General features: G+C 36.5%; 2 protein-coding genes across 3 annotated transcripts; both read left to right on the forward strand.

The window, feature by feature from the left end:
• Nucleotides 1-2,751: 2,751 nt before the first annotated feature.
• On the forward strand, nt 2,752-5,664 carry mettl21e (methyltransferase like 21e). The gene is made up of 4 exons (XM_065254045.2): nt 2,752-3,067; nt 4,370-4,527; nt 4,624-4,741; nt 4,845-5,664. Exons 1-4 carry the CDS (start codon nt 2,965-2,967, stop codon nt 5,246-5,248), a joined length of 783 nt encoding a protein of 260 aa, XP_065110117.1. The 5' UTR covers nt 2,752-2,964; the 3' UTR covers nt 5,249-5,664.
• A 2,088-nt stretch (nt 5,665-7,752) lies between these two features.
• On the forward strand, nt 7,753-14,125 carry mettl21ca (methyltransferase 21C, AARS1 lysine a). Of its 2 annotated transcripts, none has more exons than XM_065254043.2 (8): nt 7,753-7,897; nt 8,345-8,437; nt 8,520-8,659; nt 10,396-10,513; nt 10,604-11,278; nt 11,351-11,493; nt 12,101-12,224; nt 12,544-14,125. In XM_065254043.2, exons 3-8 carry the CDS (start codon nt 8,564-8,566, stop codon nt 12,975-12,977), a joined length of 1,590 nt encoding a protein of 529 aa, XP_065110115.1. In that variant the 5' UTR covers nt 7,753-7,897; nt 8,345-8,437; nt 8,520-8,563; the 3' UTR covers nt 12,978-14,125. The 2 variants fall into 2 exon arrangements, with proteins under 2 accessions (XP_065110115.1, XP_065110116.1); XM_065254044.1 differs by having other exon boundaries at nt 7,771-7,897; nt 8,300-8,437.
• Nucleotides 14,126-14,252: the final 127 nt, after the last annotated feature.

Below are 14,252 nucleotides of genomic sequence, written 5' to 3' on the forward strand. Positions count from 1 at the left end.
GCAGTCATGATAAACATAAGAGACTTCATTCCAAACATTTCACCGGTAGTGTACACACATGCTGGGACACAATATTTCTGAAACAGAAAAATACATACTCTTCATCTCACAAAATCTTTATCTGTCTCTATAAACGTTTTTTTTTGTCTTGTTCTAGTTGAAGACATCTGTATCTACCTCAAAGAAGGCATGGAGAGACACATTAAAGAATATGTGGTAAGTGTATGTCACCCTACTCTATTTTTATATCTATCTATTTATATGTATGTGTATGGGTATGTGTGTGTATATAAATATCTTATGGATAACTAGATCCATAATTGGGATAATTCACAAGGTGATTATCTGTTTTCAGGTCTTTTGATGGTTTTGTGACTAATGTTCTATTATTTTACACGTTTGAATCAGTCTACATATTTTAAATATCAGAGTTTGTAAAACAATTTGCCTGCAAATTTTTGAAGATTTCACTTTGCCTGCTATTGGGACTGATTTTTTTGTTGTTCTTCTCCAGAATTGTGAAATTGGTGAGTTGGGGATTGCACAGACAGTGGAAGTTTTGCAAAACCTACTTGGTGTAACACATGGTTGTGAAATAGTTTTTTGGACTCATTTATGCACTTAAACTGAACTACCAGAAGAACCTCAGGTGCACCTTTGACCTTTCAAAAAATCCTAATGGAACTGGACTTGATACAACCAAGCAATCACTGAAAGATGCTTCAGTGAATACCTGACAGACACGCTGATGCATCCGCCTCAAAGTGGGTACATTTTTGTACATTTACAAGTGAACTTTTTAACATTAAAGGAATATTGCACTTTCATTAAACAAAAATACTGATAATTTACTGTCTGTCATCCAAGATGTTTGTCTTTTTTTGTTCAGTCGAGAAGAAATTATGTTTTTTGAGAAAAACATTCCAGGATTTTTCTTAATTTAATAGACCTTATTGGACCTCAACAGTTAAGTTTCAAAGGAGCTTTAAAGGGCTCTAAACGATCCCAACCGAGGCATAAGGGTTTAATCTATCCAAAAGATTATCATTTTTGGCAAGAAAACTTTTAAAACACAACAACTTGTCTTGCATTATCCATGTGACACACAGTGCGACATTGTGTACTACGTAATAAATGTTTACACATCACAAATGTGAAACGCACATTTGTTGACCATTTTAAATAATAAACGGACCCAAAGACATTAATTAGTATCATTTCACATTCAACAACATCTGAACGCTCCTCTTTCTCCTCGCTTGTAAACACTGGAACGGTAGTTTCAGTTATGTCATGCTAGTGTGTCACACAGCTAGTGCAAAACGTTGTGATTTAAAAGTCCTCTTTTATTTTTATTTTTGAAACTGACAATCGCTTAGCTAGATAAGACCCTTATGCCTTATTTGGGATAATTTAGAGCCCTTTTAAATCTGCATTGAAACCATAAACTTGAGGTTGAATAAAGTCTTAAATTGAGAAAAATCCTGGAATCTTTAACTCAAACTTTATTTCTTCTTGACTGAACAAAGAAAAACATAAACATATGGGGTTAGAAAATTATTGGGATTTTTGTTTTATTAAATTGGAATATTGCTTTAACAATTTTAAAAGTTGAAAAGTTTTTGAAAAATGTAATTGATGTATATCTAACATGTAATTAGAGATGCATGAAAATTCTTAATGGCACACAGCCACTCAAAACACTAAGCCATGTGCCTTTTTTTTTTCTTACCACCTAATCATTCTAAATTATTATTATTACATCATGTCACAGATTTCTAAAAATGTTAAAGTAATGTTGTTGTCACTGATTTATGTCTAACTTGAGTTATGTCTACCTTGAGTTTTACAGGGTTTTTTGTATTTCTGCAGCCTGTTTGCTCAAAATGTTTGCACTTATTTGTGGAATGAGGTTGATTGTGGCTGAAATGTCTGAAACACACTTATTTATTTATTTTTGCACACAATACGAGGTGTATAAGCCATGGCTGTCATGCTAGTTGTTAGCTGCTCTTTTTTGCTGCCTTATGAGTAATGCCTTGAAGTATTAAATAAATTGATTGAATGCAAAACCAAGTGGTCTGGCTATTCTTCTTTTTTGTGTTTTTTTGTTATAGCATATTGTGATTTAGGGTGAATGGAGGAGGAATATATAAATGTATAAATGGTTTATTAGTAAGATACTTAAATGTAATGCATTTTAAGTGAATTGGGTTTATTAATAAAGAATACATAATCCATTTTTTTAATGCATTTAAAACACATTGGATTAAGTAAAACTATTACATAAATTTTACTGGTTTCATTTACATATATCTAAAAAATATCTATCATATAAAGTTTATTTGTTTTTTTTAGATTAGAAGTATGTAATCCAAATGGATGGAAATGTTACATGTAATCAAAATACATAAATCTTATGAATTAGGCCTAAATATTTTTTTGAGTGTATGGTTGCATAACAACAACCCAACATTGGGTTATTTTTAACCCAGCATGTGTTCTGTCCAATATTTACCCATTATGGTTCAAAAATAACCCAGCCATTTTTAGAGTGTCATTGATTTTATACTTGTACTTATATTTTGATATCTTTATTTATAGTGCTTTATACAGAGCTGGAGATATGGGGACCTCAATGTACCCGTTTTCAATGATCAAATATCAAATGTGGGTCACTTTTCATACAGCTGATATCCCCTACAAATGCATCCAAAGCAGCTCTATAAAGAACGTTATGAAATCTTCATTCATCCTGATGTGTGTATGTGTGTTTGTGTACATTCCTGTTTCTATGTGTGTATCCACTAAATGACACTATGATTATCTCCCGGTTATCTTATACTCTGTACGTGTGAGTGTGTTTGTGTGTCTCTGTGTGGGCTTCCCTGTTACTCTATCTGACCTCCATGTACTGCAGCTGCTGCTGTCAATCAAACTGAGAGTAAAATACACAAGAGACCAATGAGAGGGAGCCCAACACACTCACTTCAACTTCATCTTATAAGGAATTATCAAACACAACACAAGAGGACAGACATGGATCAGAGTGGAACCGGTGACAAGGGTGCGTGTAAATATATTGTTATCTATATGACATACATACACACATAACCTGCTGTAAAGTGACACATACTCAAGCTTTGTCTTAACACAACACAGCGATCATTTACACAACAGATAAAACATCTGCCATGACTCTGTGTTGTTTACTGCTGGATTATTTTTATGTGTATTGTTATATCTCACACCTGTTCATATGAATCACACAACATCATCTGTTTATGTAACAATGAAGACTCACTGTATGTTTACATCATCTGTGTCTCTTTTATTAGCTTACAAAATGTTATTTATCCACCTCAGAGGTCAAACTTGTTTATTTAAGGTCTACATGTTTAGGTACCCAAACTTCGTACTGTTTCACATTACAGTCCACTGATTTTCATATGATTGTGTGGTGTGGTTTTCTTGATTTTTTCTAGAAATAAAGATTGAATTTACATAGAAATGAAGAAAAGTCATATTCTTATACGCGTGACAGGGCTGCAAATTTATATTCATATGTTCATAACTTTAGTAACAGGGTCAAATGGTTACAATCAGTGCTACAATTTGTGTAAAAACTGAGAAAATGAACGAATGAGATGATTGACTCCGCCTACTGTAAAAAAGGATCCAGATGATGTCACTTCCTGGATGTTTGGTTTGTTATAAAAAGGGGAAATCAGACAGCATCAAGTTTGTAAGCACAGAGTGAGACACAAAGATTATTGTTTTCAATTTAACAAAATGACATCACATCATTTGAATTGTTAAGAAACAAACAATCGTTGGCTGTTGAATTTAAAGTCAACATTGTGGTGATCAGTGTTTGTTTTAATATGACTTGACTCTTAGCTTGTTAGTTTGTTTTAAACTGATATAACTTTGTGTGTTTGGGACATGTTTGTTATGGCAGAGAAAAGACAATATTGCAACTCTTTGGTGGTGGTGGTGGTTAGTGCATAATGTCAAACATCATCATCTAAAAAACTGATTTATTTATTTAGTGTATAACCACTACCATAGAATTGCACTATTGTCTTTTCTTTGCCATAACAAACATGTTTTAAACAAAGAAAGTTATAGCAGCTAGAAAAACTAACCAGCTAAGATTCAAGAGTCCAGCTAAAAGAAACACCAAGCACCATAATGGTGACATTTAAATGAATCAGCCAACATCTAAACCTTACGTTAAAATACACCCAACAGTGTTCATTTAACTCTGGGGATATTATTGGGTATGTTTACGTCTCAGTTACTTCAAATGTTCAGTTTTTCTTCTACTGGTTGAAAGTGAGATTAGTTTTGTTTGTTCTGTTTTCAGAAGTATCGGCAGATGTCGAGCTGGCCACAGACATCATGAAGAGACATTACCGTCCATCGCTGATCAAAACACAAGCGTGGGAAGGTTATACCTTTGCAGACATGGAGATTAAAATCATTGAATCCACAGACTGCTATGGTGCTGTGCTGTGGCCTTCTGTATGTTATCTAACTAGTCTACTTCTTAGTCAGCATTCAAATCCTGTTGACTATGAAGAGAATGTGCAGATAACAACTGTGATTTTCTCTCTTAAGGCCATGGTGTTGTGCCATTTCTTAGACACTCACCGTGATGAATATAACCTGATGGATAAGAACATCATTGAACTGGGAGCAGGGACAGGACTCGTTACTATAGTAACCAGTCTTCTAGGTGACCAGCGACCACATACAGTATATACTCATATTATAAGACCATCATAGCATTGTCCGTTAACGCACTGTGTAATAGTCTTGGTAACATTGTCTCTGTACAGGTGCAAAGGTGACATCCACTGACCTGCCGGATGTTCTGGGTAACCTGAGGCACAATGTTAAACGTAACACCGGAGGACGCTGTCGCCACGAGCCGCACGTGATGGAGCTCAGCTGGGGTCAGCAGCTGGAAGAACGTTTCCCTTCATCGTCCTGTAAATATGATTACATCATGGCTGCAGATGTGGTTTACTCCCATCCGTACCTGGATGAGCTGATGGAGACCTTCATACATCTATGTTCGGATAATACCGTCATCTTATGGGCCATGAGGTTTCGTCTGGATCCGGAGAACGGCTTTGTGGACAGATTTGAGAAACACTTTCACCTGCAGGAGCTCTATGATCTTCCCAGTCTTAAGATCAAGTTGTACAGAGCACAGAAAAGACACGGAGACGCCGCGTAGACCAAATTAAATCCAATTACAGTATTGTCTGATTGATATATGACTTTATTGTTTACACCCTAAAGTTTACCAACAATCAACCCATTTACTTTCTTCACATTCCTGGTCTTACAATTCACAATACACCAAAAGGGATCTTTCATTGAAATCCATGAAACTTTCTCTGTCATTTTTGTGTAAATCCCATTTGATCACATCTGCATAATGGGGTGATAATTTTTGTGATTACTTGTACACAGCATGTCATCACATGTGCTACATGTGATCCACTGATTTCACATGGGTTTAACACAAAAAATATTCCAAAAACACACATCCCATACGGCAAAAAATACATTTCTTTGACAAAACTATGTTTTAAATATATGCTAAATGCATTTGGTAAAAAAGGTAACCCTAATAACCATATTTTTTAATTAAAAAAAATGTATATATATATAAATGTATATATATTTAGTACATATAAATATACTAAATATATATATATAAATACATTTTGTAAAAAAAAATTTGTACATTTTAAAATATATTTAAAATTATATTTAAACATATATTTTTTGCCTTATAGGATTTCGCATGTGAATTTGCATCACTCATTTTGATATAAAACACCAATATTTCACAATATAACCAATTTCTTATGAATAAAATCAAGCCATGTGTTACTTATTGTCAGTTTTGTCTTTTTAATTATAATTAAAAATTATAATAACCCTAACCCTAATTATAATAATTTATTTAGTAGTGTATGAGGTCACATTCAGTGTTGTGCGTTACAACAGTAAAATGATGTTGACCTTAAATCCTTGTAACTGGGTTTGATTATCAGTTTCAGAGCAGTATCGTTATACTTTATATTTAGTTTTTCGTGACACTTTAAAGGGGACATATCATTAAAATCTGACTTCATGTTTAAGTGCTATAATTGGGTCTCCGGTGCTTCTATCAACCTAGAAAATGTGTTAAAGATCAATCCAGTAACTTAGTTTTGGAAACCTATTCTGCAATCATGTGAAAAAATAGATCATTGAAATTTGGCCCTCCTTGTGATGTCAGAAGGGGATCTTATTATAATAATGCCACCCCTTAATCTGCACTATCCAACCACAGCACTGACATTTAGTGCAGAGATCAGCTCATTTGCATTTGCAAATGGCACATTTTTTGTCATACCTACATGTGTCAATTTTAAGATATAGTTATAATAAATTATCCGTGGGGTATTTTGAGCTAGAATTTCAATTATCTAATCTGAGGAGACCAAAGATTTGTTTTACATCTTAAAAAGTCTTGTGAAATGTCCCCTTTAACACTTTGAAGATTTTGGTTGACATTTTGATAAATAACTTTAGTTCTCACACCTCCTCTTTATTTCACCTCTTATTGAAAAAACAAAAGGGAAATTTACACATGAGATGAAGAATCAGTCTTGCATCAGAGTTGAAATGTGAAATATGTTTCAGATCAGATGTCTGTTATGACTTAACAGCACGTACACGACTTAAACCATTAAAAACATCTTTCTGCTTCAGCCCATCTGGGCACACTCACCAGCGTTGATTTACTGAGATATCTGATACATCGCCATCATACCCTTCAGTCTGCCAGTGTCCTAACATGACACAAACATGTTTATATGAACCAAAGATCTTCATTTAAATATCATCAATGTTTATTCCTCCATGTGCCAAATGGGTGTAAATGTGTCTGGATGATGTCATCGGAGCGGCAGCATATCGAGACCTACATGGAGGAGCGTCTGAGGGCCCCTGAACTTCCAGAAGGTTTGACAATCACCCATGAAACAGGAGAGGATGGAGAGAGAATTTAAAGCTGAAAGTTGGATGAGGTGTCTGGTTATTTAGTTCAAGTGAAGACCCCAGTGATGTTATGAATGTTATTGGGTTTCCCTTCTGCAAAACCCATTTAGTACCACCTGTCTGAACTCATTCAGAGCAATGTGACATGAAAATAAACAACAGACAAATTAAGGGAATCTGACAAAGACACATTCAGATCATTGCTCACTACATGAATAAAAGCAATACTTTTTTTATTTTGCACAAATTAACCATTTTGAAGGTAAAATATCACAGTCATGTTAACAATAAAACCTCAGTGGTCTTAATAAGAAGTTTGAGTTTAAACAGAAGATGAGCCGGACATGACCGCTTTCATTACATTCACCTGACGATCAAATATAATGGATATATCTGTCACAATACACGAGATATAAACCTGTATATGTCTTCTGATCAACAAACATCATACAGGACAATGAAAACATCAAGAAAACATCTATGATCATCACAAGACCCATCAGAGAGAAGATTTTCCATACCAGCTATCTGTTTACCCCATGAGACCTCACGCAGGCATTCTGAATATCTTCTAGATCACGGATGGCTTCATACTTCATCTCATTGTGCCAAAAAAAGCTCAAATCCTTAAATCAATCCTTAAATAACACGGCAGTGGTTTGTGAGGATCTCTATAAAAGTTTCTTCAGCTTTAAGTCCACTCAGGTCTGTATGAGACTAAAGCAGATGATGACTGGATCTCTGCAGAAATCATTTTGAGTCATCTGAGAGGACAGAGAGATTACTACGGTAAAACAGGAGGAGTTTTCTGGAGCAACTCAGCAATACGGTAACATTAGTCTAGTTTTTACACAAAAATATAACATTTGGGTTAATTTGTGCATAAAACAAGAAAACAAATTCTTAAACACTTTATTCAAGAAAAAATCTCTTGCTGTTTGCATTTGGCAGATTGTTTTGCTTGTTTTAAGCCTACTTCTGTTAGCCTTGATTTTTTGCTCATCAAGAAAATACATCTTGATTTAAGAGTTTTTTTATATTTGTACTAAAAACAAGACACAAGAAAGTCATTTTTTCCTGTTGACATACTAATAAGCCATGTTTCTTACCTTGTTAGGGTTTATACAGCTGGTTTAATACATTTTGAAATATAATGTTTTTTTTCCTGTTTAATAAAGGAAACATAACTATGTTATAATTGTTGTTTTTTATTTTCTTCATTGTATATCAGAAAAATTCAGTTGTTTTTCACCAGTCTGTATGATGTTATGAGCAGATTTCTCAGTTTGGATCGTGATTCATGAGTGGTGTAAAAGATCAGCGGTCACATATCAGAGCCTGAAAACTCAAGACAAAGTCTTAAAGGAGGGTTAGTAACACAAATCTCTGTCATTCATAAAGTAAATACAGTAGTATGTGAATGACGGAGTTTTATTTGTAATGTTGAACAGAAGCTGAAGTTCTCCATTATAAGTCAGTCTATACACCCAGTGAGATGTCCACCATTAGAAAGGAGATGTATTATTTTGCCGGTCATGAGATCAAGATCTCGGAATCTCTGGATTCGTTCGGATCCATCATCTGGCCGGCAGTAAGAATAAATTCATTACACACATGAGAAAGAAATAAAAATGGGGTATGGATGGATGGATGGATAGATGGATGGATATATGGATGGATGGATGGATGCATGGATAGACAGATGCATGGGTAGATGCAAGGATGGATGGATGCATGGATGGATGGATGGTTGAATTGATGGATGTTGCATGAATGGATGGATGGATGGATGGATGGGTGGGTGGGTGGATGGATGGATGCATGGATAGATGGATGGATGGATGGATGGATGCATGGATAGATAGATGGATGCATGGATAGAGGGATGGATGGGTGGGTGGGTGGATGGATGGATGGATGCATGGATAGATAGATAGATTCATGGGTAGATGCAAGGATTGATGGATGTATGGATGCATGGAAAGATGGATTGATGAATTGATGGATGGTTGCATGGATGGATGTGTGGGTTGGTGGGTGGATGGATGGATGGATGGATGCATGGATAGATGGATGGATGGATGCATGGATAGATGGATGGATGGATGCATGGATAGATAGATAGATAGATGCATGGATAGAGGGATGGATGGATGGGTGGGTGGATAGATAGATGCATGGGTAGATGCAAGGATTGATGGATTTATGGATGCATGGATAGAGTTATGGATGAATGGGTGGGTGGGTGGGTGGGTGGATGGATGGATGGATGCATGCATGGATAGATAGATGGATAGAGGGATGGATGGATGGGTGGGTGGATGGATGGATGGATGCATGGATAGATAGATGATGCATGGGTAGATGCAAGGATTGATGGATGAATGGATGCATGGATAGATGGATGGATGGATGAATTGATAGATGGTTGCATGGATGGATGGATAGATGCATGGATGTATAGATGGATGGATGGATGGATGGATGGATGGATGCATGCATGGATAAATAGATAGATAGATAGATAGATAGATAGATGGATGGATGGATGGATGGATGGATGGATGGATGGATGGATGGATGGATGGATGGATGGATGGATGGATGGATGGATGGATGGATGGATGGATGGATGGATGGATGGATGGATGGATGGATGCATAGATAGATGCATGGATGGATGGATAGGTTGGTGGATGGATGGATGGATGGATGGATGGATGGATGCATGGATAGATAGATGCATGGGTAGATGCAAGGATTGATGGATGGATGGATGCATGGAAAGATGGATGGATGGATGAATTGATGGATGGTTGCATGGATGGATGCATGCATGGATAGATGGATGGATGAATTGATGGATGGTTGCATAGATGGATGGATAGATGCATAGATGGATAGATGGATGGATGGATGAATGGATGGATGGTTGCATGGATATATGGATGGATGTATGGATAGATGGATGGATGCATGGATGGATGCATGGATAGATGGATGGATGAATTGATGGATGGATGGACGGTTTAATAGATGGATGTATAAATCTGTGGATGGATAGATGGATGGATGAATGCATGGATGGATGGTTGGATGGATAGATGGATGGATGCATGGATAGATGCATGGATGGATGGATAGGTTGGTGGATGGATGGATGGATGGATGGATGAATAGATGGACAGATAGATATATAGTTGTATTATGTTGTATTCATATCCCAAATATTTGGGAATCGGTGTAAAAAAAATTCTAAATGACCTTTAGCCTTAAGAATTTAAACTTGTCACAGACCTCTGACAGATGTTATGAATGTTTCTCCAGGCTCTTGCTCTGTGTCGATATCTTGAGTCGAATCAAAAGACGGTGAATCTTCAAGATAAGGCGGTGCTGGAGATCGGTGCTGGAACTGGTCTTGTGTCTATTGTGGCCAGTTTATTGGGTTAGTGCTAATGTTTCCTCTCCTGATCATTTCCAAATAACTTAACATCATATCTAGTCCTTTCATCTTTTGACACATCCACATCATCAGGTGCATGGGTGACAGCGACCGACCTACCCGAGGTCCTCGCCAACCTGAGATGTAATTTATCTAGAAACACAACAGGCCATTGCAGATACACCCCACAAGCAGCTGAACTCGTCTGGGGTCATGACCTCGAGCGAACCTTTCCTCATTCAGTCTACAGATATGATTATGTCCTGGCAGCTGATGTGGTTTATCTTCATGAGTTCCTAGAAGAATTACTGCTCACAATGAAACATTTCTGCAAGCCAGGCACGACCCTCATCTGGGCCAATAAGACTCACTTTCAATCTGACCTGGTGTTCACTGAGAACTTCAAGAAAGCCTTCAACACCAAACTGCTGGAAGATAACGGAGAGATAAAGATTTATTCTGCCACCATTAAAGAAGAAAATGTAGAAAGGATGGAAAAGCAGACTGATGAGATGATCAACATTACAGAGTCCAATCATTCAGGAGAAATCAAAATAGAATCAAAGACTGATGGTGTGGAAATACAGAAATTACTGATAGATCAGACGACTGTAAAAGAAATGCAGGAGGTGGAAAGAAATGATGAAGTTGAGAAGACTGATGAGAGACATCAAGAGGAAAACCTAAACCTGAAGAATGTGAAGAGCATCACAGATAATGATGATGATGATGAAGAAACAAAGAGAAACTCTGAATCAGATTCAAAAGGTAAAAAATTTCCTGATCGATATAACTTTACTGATCAAGCAGAAGTTTTATTCATCTGCTCTTTTCTTTCAGAGAATGACAAACAGCAGACTCATCTGAGATCATGGGAACCTACCATTTACTTTATACCAGGAAAAGAAATCTATTATTTCTTAGGTCAGAAGATCAAAATCCTGGAGTCCCTTGATTCTTACGGTGCTATGATCTGGCCAGCGGTGAGTTTCTTCATATAGTGAAAGATTTGTCATCTTAGCATGAAACAACCTGAACACATATTTCACATGTGCAACCTTATAGATGCAAAAATCAACAACATCAAAACAATTACAGTCAGACAAAAGCTAAAAAATGTATTCAACACAAGAACGATCACACTAATATTTTTTATACCACGTTCCTGTTGAATGCTTTATTCTGATTGGTCATGAAATGTTCCACAGGGGCGATTATTTGTCTGTAAAACACACACCTGACCTGTCAAATATGTAAGGAATAACTGATGATGGGCTGTTAAATCATTTGAAAATAATGCACACCAAAGTTGGTTATAATGCGGCACAACATGAAGTGGGTGTGCATTATTTTCAAATAATTCAAAGGACCGAGGTCAATTATTCCTCTTATAACACAATTATAACAGACTGCTCTGGTGGTTATTTAAAGGTATACCATGGGTCGGTTAAATGATTTATTCTGCATTAAAATTATTATTTTTAACAGCCCGTCGTCAATTAGACCTATTCAATCCTAAGGAGCCTCATCATGACAATAATTTTGTAATATAATTGTGATAATATCATTGTAATGTGTTTGTTGACACAGGCGGTCACACTCTGTAGATTCTTGGAAACAGCTGAGGGTCAACAACAAATCAATTTATGTGACAAATCTGTTCTTGAACTGGGAGCTGGAACCGGTCTTCTTTCAGTCGTAGTCACGCTGTTGGGTAAGTCGTGTTTTAAATATTAAAAACACATTCTGTGCAACACAAAATGAGGCTGTCCAACTAAAACAACAACATAAATAATAAACCATCTGAACCATATGAGTCTCTCTCAACCAACTTGACTTCATCAAAACTTTATCATCTGACTTCAAAAGAAACTTCATCCACATCTATGATGGGTTTCTGTCATGTCTGAAGCTCAACAGATGGACATTTTTCTAAAAATCTTTGACCCACAGAGGTTCACAACAAAGTCATGACTCTGATGTTTAGTGTGTTTAAGTATCTTGTAATATAATCACATAAAATTCTTCTGTAGGTGCCAAACTTACAGCCACAGATTTACCGGAGATTCTCAGTAATCTGACAACCAACCTGAACTGGAACACCCGAGGCCGTCGGAGACACGAGCCCCTGGTAACTGAACTCTTTTGGGGTCACAAGTTAGAGGAGAACTTTCCCAGATCCACACATCTTTATGATTACGTGTTAGCCACCGATGTGGTTTATCATCACGACTACCTGACTGAACTTCTCATAACCATGCGTCACTTCTGTCAGCCGGGAACCACGCTGGTCTTGGCAAATAAGATTCGATGCGCCGCCGATCTGGGCTTCCTAGACAACTTTCAGAAATGTTTTGATAGTAAACTGCTGGTAGAGTTGGACGATGTGAGGATTTATGTGGCCACCAGCAGAGAAACTGAAGATTACCAAGAGGAGAAGAACATGGAGTCGAGGATTCGACAATGAACATGAAGAAACAGGATTCAGTGAGGACATGCAAGGACACTGGAACAAAAACTGATGTAAAAATGAAGAAACTATGATGATGATGAAAGGAAAAATAGACTACAAATAAACTGACAAAATTGGGACAAAGGGAAAAATATAGGGAAATACAGAGAGAAAAGATTATGTAGATTATAATCAGTCTGTGACTTTTGAGACACTAAAGCTTATTTACTTCATACAGCATTCAGTAGTTTAGGACAACATTTGCACAATAAACAGAAGAGAAGAGAATAAAAGTAAAGAAAGTTGATGATCATGAGCACATTACAGACTCTGAACCTGAAACAGATCTTCTCACACTTCTCTCCTGATGCTCCAGCAGCTCTTCTGTCAGTCTGACTCTGTGTATTTCAGTGGCGAGGTTACATGAGGCTCAGGGTGGCACACTGGCACTGCCCACTCAGATTGATGGCTGTCGCACTCAATCAGAAGACACAAAATATTTTTGTGGAAATGCAAACACGCATAAATCAGTTCAGAAAGACATCAGATTCATGTATGGATCTATACTTATCTGGTCCAAAATGTGGCAGTTTACCCTCAAAATATCTGTTTATGTCCTTATGTTTATCAAACAACAGAAGAGAAAAAGAAAATCACTTCTGTAGCTTTAAAAAGATGAATTATATTTCATTTATAGATTGAAGAAGACAGTGTTATTATTCATCTGATTTTATTTCTGTTCATAAATACTACTGTTAGATCTTACTTTGTGTGTAACTTTCTTCTTTTTTATTTTCATTTGCTTATAATTTCTTGATTTGTTTGCATTTATTTTTTGTTTTCATTTTTACGTATCCAATCCATGACACAAAAAAAGCTTGTAGTTATAGACCCTTTTACATCCCATGTGATCAAATAGCCTGTGTGCACAACAGAAGTGGTGTTATTCTCCATGGTTTTAGCAACTCAGAAAGTTTATTATTTATTTCCCAGCATTAAAATGTCTGGTTGTTGGTTTGGTTGCACTAATATAATATTCGTATGTATGTATCTGGCAACTTTATATTTGGCCATCTGCTAATGTCTTCTATCCACTCCACTATAGTACACAGATCTGGTAGATGTGTTGAAAAAGTTAACTTATTAAAATAACTTTCTCTATCTGTGTTGCTTCACTGCTGATTCTTGCCATACATCCATTGCCATACAAATGCGCACACATACGCTGCCACGTCATCATTGTGTAAAAACAGTAAAAGGGTCTATATATACGGGGAACCATTTTTAGTG

The sequence above is a fragment of the Paramisgurnus dabryanus genome, chromosome 4 (assembly GCF_030506205.2).
Source record: "Paramisgurnus dabryanus chromosome 4, PD_genome_1.1, whole genome shotgun sequence".
Lineage (NCBI taxonomy): Eukaryota > Metazoa > Chordata > Actinopteri > Cypriniformes > Cobitidae > Paramisgurnus > Paramisgurnus dabryanus.

What these genes read in the sequence shown, in the direction of transcription:
- mettl21e (XM_065254045.2), top strand. Translation starts at nt 2,965, where the DNA reads ATGAGAGGGAGCCCAACACACTCACTTCAACTTCATCTTATAAGGAAT. An exon ending in GAGTGGAACCGGTGACAAGG is followed by an intron (nt 3,068 to 4,369) that starts GTGCGTGTAAAT and finishes TTCTGTTTTCAG; the next exon opens with AAGTATCGGCAGATGTCGAG. An exon ending in GTGCTGTGCTGTGGCCTTCT is followed by an intron (nt 4,528 to 4,623) that starts GTATGTTATCTA and finishes TTCTCTCTTAAG; the next exon opens with GCCATGGTGTTGTGCCATTT.
- mettl21ca (XM_065254043.2), top strand. Translation starts at nt 8,564, where the DNA reads ATGTCCACCATTAGAAAGGAGATGTATTATTTTGCCGGTCATGAGATC. An exon ending in TATTGTGGCCAGTTTATTGG is followed by an intron (nt 10,514 to 10,603) that starts GTTAGTGCTAAT and finishes CCACATCATCAG; the next exon opens with GTGCATGGGTGACAGCGACC. An exon ending in CTCTGAATCAGATTCAAAAG is followed by an intron (nt 11,279 to 11,350) that starts GTAAAAAATTTC and finishes CTTTTCTTTCAG; the next exon opens with AGAATGACAAACAGCAGACT.